The 7,989-nt window shown below is 42.7% G+C and overlaps 1 protein-coding gene across 1 annotated transcript in view; it reads left to right on the top strand.

Annotated features, from left to right (window-relative positions):
- LOC116318451 (glycerol-3-phosphate dehydrogenase 1-like protein) overlaps positions 1-3,867 on the top strand; it is a 17,281-nt gene extending 13,414 nt beyond the window's left edge. The window contains exon 8 of the mRNA XM_031737457.2: positions 2,913-3,867. Within this exon, the coding sequence (XP_031593317.1) occupies positions 2,913-3,009 (97 nt within the window). The 3' untranslated portion in view covers positions 3,010-3,867. The remainder of the gene's footprint in view (positions 1-2,912) is intronic.
- The last annotated feature ends 4,122 nt before the right edge of the window (positions 3,868-7,989 follow it).

The following is a 7,989-nucleotide window of genomic DNA, read 5'->3' as shown; positions in this document are numbered from 1 at the left end:
TTTTCAGGTTCTTTAAATGAACGAACGGGGTCGGGTCAGTTTAGGTAGCAACAGCCCCTTTTATTCAGCATCTGCATTTATGATGAAGGGCAACAAAGTAGAATGGTTAATTCTCGTGGAGAACCAGCGTGAGCCCTGTGTGAAAAGGTGGCATCAGAGTTTGCTAGCTATACTCCAGATTCTCTTTACTGGTGAAGAAGTCTCACAGAAAACGAACGTCTAACCCAACATAAGGATGACAGAAGTAACCCACAGCAAACACATTTTACCAAAAATAGCCAGGTCAGCTTCTATTACTGTTACGGAATAGTAACTTAATTTTTGTCCACGAAATTTCCACATTCGTTACCCCTACGGGAATCCTCCATTACTCTAATTATTACCCACAATTCTTTGCCCTTCATAGTCAATGCAGGGTGCCATTGTCCCATTTAGCTGGATTTAACTTGAACCATTTTTAACTGTGTTACACATGGTTCCCACTGTGAAGCATGGAGGAGGAGGTGTGATGGTGTGGGGAAGCTTTGCTGGTGACACTGATGGGGATTTATTCAAAACTGAAGACACACTGAACCAGCATGGCTACCACAGCATCCTGCAGCCACATGCCATCCCATTCGGTTTGCTTTTACTTACGCCATCATTTATTTTTTTGAACATGACAATGACCCGAAACACAGTCACCTGACCTAAACAGAATGGAGATGGTTTGGGATGAGATGGACCACAGAGTGAAGCCAAAAGGACCAACAAGTGCTCAGCATCTCTGGGAACTCCTTCAAGACTGTTGGAAACCATTTCAGGTGACGACCTCATGAAGCTCATGGAGAGAACGCCAAGAGTGTGCAAAGCAGTAATCAAAGCAAAGGGCGGATATTTGGAAGAATCTAAATTATAAAACATGTTCTGAGTTATTTCACATTTTTTTGTTTACTACATAATTCCACATGTGTTCATTCATAGTTTGATGCATTCAGTGAGAATCTACAATGTAAATAGTCATGAAAATAACAAAGAACCATCAAGATGAGAAGATGTGTGCAAACTTTTGACTGGTAGTGTATAACAAGTAAAGAGCTTGAATTAGGGATTTAGATTTTAGTTTAGCTTTACATATAATTGGGAGCAGTGGGGAAATGCCTCAAAAATACACATATACATAAGATGGTGACAGATGTACCCTTAGGCCCCCCTCCTCGATTCAGAGGCAGTCTTTGCCTTTTCACGTAAATGGCCTCCTTGATTCTGCGCTCAAACCTGCGTTCACTATGTGTACATCCTGTGGACATGATCTAAAAGCAGACTACTTCACCAGTTACCAGTCCCTGATATGATTCACACCTACTGGCTAAAGAAGCTAACTGTACTCTGAGCGCCTGGCAGTATAAGAACCAGGCTAACCAAAGGTCAGAGAGTCCTGATCCCCAAGGACCCCCCAGAAGGGACTGGCCCCCATCCAACTACCAACCAATAACCTGCCTCAGCACAACATGGAAGCTGCTGTCAGGCATTATAGCAGGCGATGTTGTTGGAGATTCATTAAGAATTTAAGATGGATCTTAACCCAGAGTGCGTGACCATAGGGATATAAATAAACTAGTAAATCAACAGCTTCACTTTTATCTTGAGATCTTTCTTCACCACCATGGACGACGCCAGCCTGTCTGTCAATCTCCCAGTCCACTCCTCCCCTCACTCGTTAACAAGACCCCAAGATACTTAAGTTCCTCCACTTGGGGCACCATCCCCTGCCCTTTTTGGTGACAACCATGGTCTTGGAGTTGAAGGTGCTGATTTTCATTCCTGAGTGGTGGGCTGCAGACCACTGTGAGCTGGAGCCCACCACCAGATGAAGCCAACAGAACCATATCCAGGAAGAACCAGGAAGACTTCCAATAATTTGGGCAGCCAAGAAATTCTGGCCCTAAAAAGTATGAACAGAATCAGTAACAAACCCTAGCAAAGTCCAACACCCAGGGGGACAAGCCTGACTTACTGCCAGCAGTTTAGTCCAAACTCTCACTGTGGTTGTACAGGAAACAAATGACTTGTAACAATAGACCAGACACCCCATAGTCCCTAAGCACCTCCCACTGAATCCCTTAAGGAATGTGTTGAATGTGTCGAGTCCACGAAACACATGTAGACTGGTTGGGCAAACTTCCATGTGCACTTGAATGTCCTTGACTTGATAAAGAGCTGGTCCAGCATTCCCCTGTCCAGGACAAAAACGACATTGGTCTTCCTGAATCTGACGTTCAACTAATGGATGGATTCTCCTTTCCAGTGCCCTCACCTGGACTTTCCTGGGGAGGTTGAGGACTGTGTTCTCTCCATAACTGGAGCACACCCTTAAGTCCTCCTTCTTACCAAAGAGTGGTTTAAGTGCCTAAGTGACCTTGCCCGTGGTGATGGGCAGGTCATCCCTTTCCTCCCAGAATCTGCTTCCTGTATGGAGGTCATGTCAGTGGGATTGAGAAGATCCTTGAAATATGACAGCTCCATTTGTCCACCATGTGGTTCGATGGCTACCACAAGCCACCTCTCAGCCGCATCCTATTGTTGTTGTTATTGTTATTATTATTATTATTATTACTACAACTACAGACTTTGGAAGGATTTGAACTATTTTTAAACACAGAAATCGATAATAAAGAACAAACTCTCCCTAAACTCATTCAAGTTACTGTAATTAACCACCCTAGGATTCTATGCTGAAACAAAACTGAAATATGTTACTGGGTCGTTTTGAGATCGTCATACTTTGGCTCATCATATTCATCATTGTATTGTTGTTGTTTACCTATTCTATATTCGTTCATTACATGTGAAATTAATAACTTGTATTTTGTCTTTTCTACTTCGCCAAGCTTCTCTTGTTTCTTGACTAACTCTGTCCTTACTCTCTCCAGGTTCCCTTTGTTCACAGCAGTTTATCAGATTTGTTTTGAGAAGAGGCCAGTCCAAGAAATGATTTCCTGCCTGCAAAGCCACCCAGAAGATATGTGATCGACTGATGGGTCCCAGGAAGCTGTTTAATTGAATTTTCCATTGATCATTTCCATTCTAAGATGAAGTTTGCATTAGGTTCTTATTCTGTTAAAAAACAACAATCCACAACAGCTTTATTTAGAACACCCATCAAATCTGGAGTGAATTATAACAAAGTCCTTTATCATTTCAATTTGTACAAACCTCCAAAAAAAGTTATTCCTGGCTTCCAACAGTGTAGGATGAAAAATAAATCCCAGTGTTAAAACATAACAAAGACTGACTGTCTCTCCCACTTAGAGTGTTTATCCATGCCAGCTCCTTGTGTGGAGTAATCCCCCTTTAACCACTATCAGATATGAAAACGAGGTATAATCTGAGCTTTAAAAATCAGAGGTAGACTGACTGCAGAAGCTATGTTGTGCCAGATGCCTCGAGTCTGATGGCTTTGTCTAACCATGGAACTTTTTCAAATCACCTAATAACATCTATATAAGTGAAGTTTTGTTTTAGCATGGATCTTTTGTGGCAACTATATTTGTTTTTGTTTCGGGTATTTTTGTTACCTATACGACCAACTTCACATTTTTCTAGGCAGGTTAATTACTAAGCTGCCCACGGTGCTCCTTAGACTTAAACCACAACAGATTGGCTCTGGGTAGAAGTATGTGTTTGTGTGCGAGCCTTGTGATAGGAGTCGGCTGGGAAATGGATGAATAGATAATGAGCCCCATCTTGTGGTTAAAAAAAACTACAACAACCCAGTAAACCACTGACAGCTTGTGTGTCTTGAGCTGTGATACTTCAGTGTGCTCATATTGCAACCTTCTCAGAATTCTGCTGTTAATGTGTTGGAATAAATGCCACTCAGACTGATTTCTCAATGTTTTATCTAAAAGTTTTCATTGTTAATCTTGAATCATGTCATGAGATGGACAATAGATTACAGAGACCTTTGTGCTTTAGATGCAGATGGACTTCTGACAAGACGGGACAAGACTCGGCAGTCCATCTGCATCAAAAGGTCAAAGGTCACTCTTTCGAGGATGCCAATGTTCACATTTTGGACAGAGAGGACAGATGGTTTGAAAGAGGAGTGAAAGAAGCATCTATGTCCACTGTGAACGACCATCTTTGAACAGAGGGCGGGCTTACACCAACTGTCTGCCATCTATAATCCAGTTTTGAGATCCTTCCCAGACGCCTTAACGCCCACTTACATTCTGGGCCATCTGACCTCAGGAAATCACATGATAGGGTGGGGCCAGGTTTCACAGTGAGCTCACCCGAAACCCTGGCTGATTGTGACCTACACCCGTTTTCACACCTTGGCTCATGTGATTAGGTAGAGGATCAATAGGGGGTCCATGACCCTCTTGGGGACACTCCCACAGGGCTTAAATCTGGGACTCTCCACCATTTGACCCTAGAATTGAAGAAGCTTCTTGGATGAGAGGTGAAACGTCTTCAAGCAACTTTAAGAAGTCCAGACGCTTTTCTTTCCAACCTCCTTAGGTTTCTATCAGTGATTTATCAGATTTGTCACATATCAATAAGCAGTTGTTGTGTGCTTATTAAAATTGCTACCTTGCCTGTCAGTGGCCACCAGCATGGTCACTTTTCACTACATCTATTACAAGCACAGCAAAGGGTGATGCACCTCAGTCAAGGAGAAAATGTCTGTGCTTTTCAATATCGTTTCAACTTCACTTTGCTTGTGTTCGTTCAGGTAAATGTAATGAATGGAAGTGAAACAAATAATTAATTTTGCTTGACACATCTAGCACTAGCAAACCTTTGCCTCTTAAATTGATTTTGCATTAACAGACGAACTAAAAGACTAAAGACTAAACTTAAAGTATGTTAGATAATGCTGGTTTTGTCAAAGGCATTCTTATCAGGTAAACTGTCCACAACACCTTTAGTGTTGCAGCAGGAAGCTACCCACTGTGGAAACATTACAGTTACATGTACAGTTACATTTTTGTTGCCATTCTGAAATAAAATATTAGAAACTACACTAAAGTGTTAAGTCTATTTTATGTAACATTGAAAGAAGTGTGTGTGGGGGGGGCTTTTAAATTTCTTTAGAAATGTTCTTTTATTAATATTTTTAAAATGAGTGCAGCACAAACGTTTGACACCACTTTTGTTGGATTTGAAGAAGTAAGTAGGCCAGGGGTTACATTTGTACTATGTTTTGAAAGTATAAGCTGTTTCACTGGTCCAGACCACATATCTATAGAAAACCCAGCCCGCTGGCTCTGGACATTGTTTGGCAATCCAACAAACTTTGCCATGTTATTAAAGCCAACACTATGGCTTTCCACTTTGCTTCATAATCCTGATTACACCAAAGTATACGTGGTTTTATTTGTGCTGCTAAATACAAGGTGGGCCATTTATATGGATACACCGTAATAAAATGGGAATGGTTGGAGATATTAAAGTCCTGTTTGTGGCACATTAGTATATGTGAGGGGGCAAACTCCTCAAGATGGGTGGTGACCATGGTGGCCATTTAGAAGTCGGCCTTATCTTGGATACAACTTTTGTTTTTTTCAATAGGAAGAGGGCCATGTGACACATCAAACTTATTGGTAATGTCACAAGAAAAACAATGGTGTGCTTGGTTTCAACGTAACTTTATTCTTTCATGAGTTATTTACAAGTTTCTCTTTGTTCACAGACATTGACATGTCGAAGACCACGTAAATGGTAAATGGCCTGTATTTATATAGCGCTTTTACTAGTCCCTAAGGACCCCAAAGCGCTTTTCACACCCAGTCATCCACCCATTCACACACACACAGGTGATGGCAAGCTATGTTGTAGCCACAGCCACCCTGGGGCGCACTGACAGAGGCGAGGCTGCCGGACACTGGCGCCATCGGGCCCTCTGACCACCACCAGTAGGCAACGGGTGAAGTGTCTTGCCCAAGGACACAACGACCGAGACTGTCCGAGCCGGGGGCTCCGATTACAAGGCGAACTCCCAACTCTTGAGCCACGATCGCCCCGTGAGGAGCGGATCGAAATTGTGTTGATATCTGGTGAACGCAGTAACCGGGTCATTGCAGCAGATTTCAATGCAAGACACCCTACGAGACCACCCATCTCCCATGCTACAGTCAGCAAACTGCTTGCTAAGTTTCGTGAAACTGGTTCAGTGTTGGATTTGCCAAAATGTGGACGCAAGAAAACTGTCACTAATGAAGAAACATCAGTGGCTGTCCTCGCTTCATTCAGCAAGAGCCCATAGCATAGCACTTTCGCTGCATGTCACTGGAGAGTGGCATTAGTCGAACATCCCTTCAAGCGGATATTAGCTACTCACAAATGGCACCCTTACAAACTCCAGCTACTGCAGCATCTCAACGAGGATGACCCAGATCGGCGCACAGAATTTGCAGAAGGGGTAAAACAAAAATTGGAACAGGACCCTCAGTTCACGCTGAAGATTTTGTTCAGTGATGAGGCAAACTTTTATGTGAATGGTGAAGTTAACAAACAAAACCACTGCTATTGGTCTGACACTAACCCACATTGGATGGATCCCTCCAAGACTGTTGGAACAACAAAAGTGATGGTTTGGTGTGGTATGTGGGGTACAACGATAGTGGGTCCATTCTTCATCAATGGAAACCTCAAGGCCACTGGATATTTGAAACTGCTACATGATGATGTGTTTCCCTCTTTATGCACTGAAGCTGGCACGTTCCTGAGTTTTTCCAGCAAGATGGTGCACCACCACATTATGGGTGCCAGGTCCGAGCATTCCTAGATGAACAGTTTCCTGGAAAGTGGATTGGTCATCGTGGGCCAGTTGAATGGCCCCTAAGGTCTCCCGATCTGACCCCCTTAGACTTTTATCTTTGGGGTCATCTGAAGGCAATTGTCTATGGTGTGAAGATACGAGATGTGCAGCACCTGAAACTACGGATACCGGATGCCTGTGCTGGCATTTCTCCTGCGGTGTTGCTATCAGTGTGTGAAGAGTGGGAGAAGAGGGTTGCATTGACAATCCAACACAATGGGCAGCACATTGAACACATTTTATAAGTGGTCAGAAACTTGTAAATAACTCATGAAAGAATAAAGTTACGTTGAAACCAAGCACACCATTGTTTTTCTTTTGACATTACCAATAAGTTTGATGTGTCACATGGCCCTCTTCCTATTGAAAAAACAGAAGTTGTATCCAAGATGGCCGACTTCTAAATGGCCACCATGGTCAGCACCCATCTTGAGGAGTTTGCCCCCTCACATATACTAATGTGCCACAAACAGGACTTTAATATCACCAACCATTCCCATGTTATTACGGTGTATCCATATAAATGGCCCACCCTATAGTAGTCTTTAATGCTGGGTGAACCCATCCCTCCCTTGTCTCTTGGTAACCGCAGAGTTTCATATTTCACTCTAGGGAATGTACCATTCTAGATAAATATATCACTTTGTCCCATTCACAAAACTGTTTATCAGATCTGAAGAGGCAAAGAATCGAACAAACAGTCTGAGCAAAATATTAGTTTTTACCACAGTTATTCTCCTACCAAGATCTAATGGCCTGTAAGGATAAGTTAAAGCCAATGAATGACAGGCTGCCACACATGGAGAATGTTGGTGGCTGTCAGACTCTTTAAAGAAACTCAAGAAGAGATGAGAAACAAAGCCACTGACATCTATGAGTATGAAAAAGGTTTTAAAGCCATTTTACTCCAGTGAACCACGCTGTCAGCCATTATGCACCAATGGAGAAAACAGGGGTAAACCTAAGAAAGAGACTGGGCACAAATGGCATCCACTGGAGAGTTCAAGGTGAAAACCAGTGCCAACCAAAAACAGCAATTTTGGGAAGATATTCTGTGCACCCATGACACAAAAGTTGAACTTGTTGCAAGATTTGGCAGTGGTAGTGTGGCGTTCTAGGGCTACTTTGCTGCTTTGGGATCTGGGAGACTTTCTGTAATACACGAAATCATGGATTCTGTT

This window comes from Oreochromis aureus, linkage group 11 (genome assembly GCF_013358895.1).
Source record: "Oreochromis aureus strain Israel breed Guangdong linkage group 11, ZZ_aureus, whole genome shotgun sequence".
In the NCBI taxonomy this organism is placed as follows: Eukaryota; Metazoa; Chordata; class Actinopteri; order Cichliformes; family Cichlidae; genus Oreochromis; species Oreochromis aureus.
The sequence above is the reverse complement of the archived record's forward strand: the minus strand, read 5'-3'. Positions and strand labels throughout refer to the sequence as shown.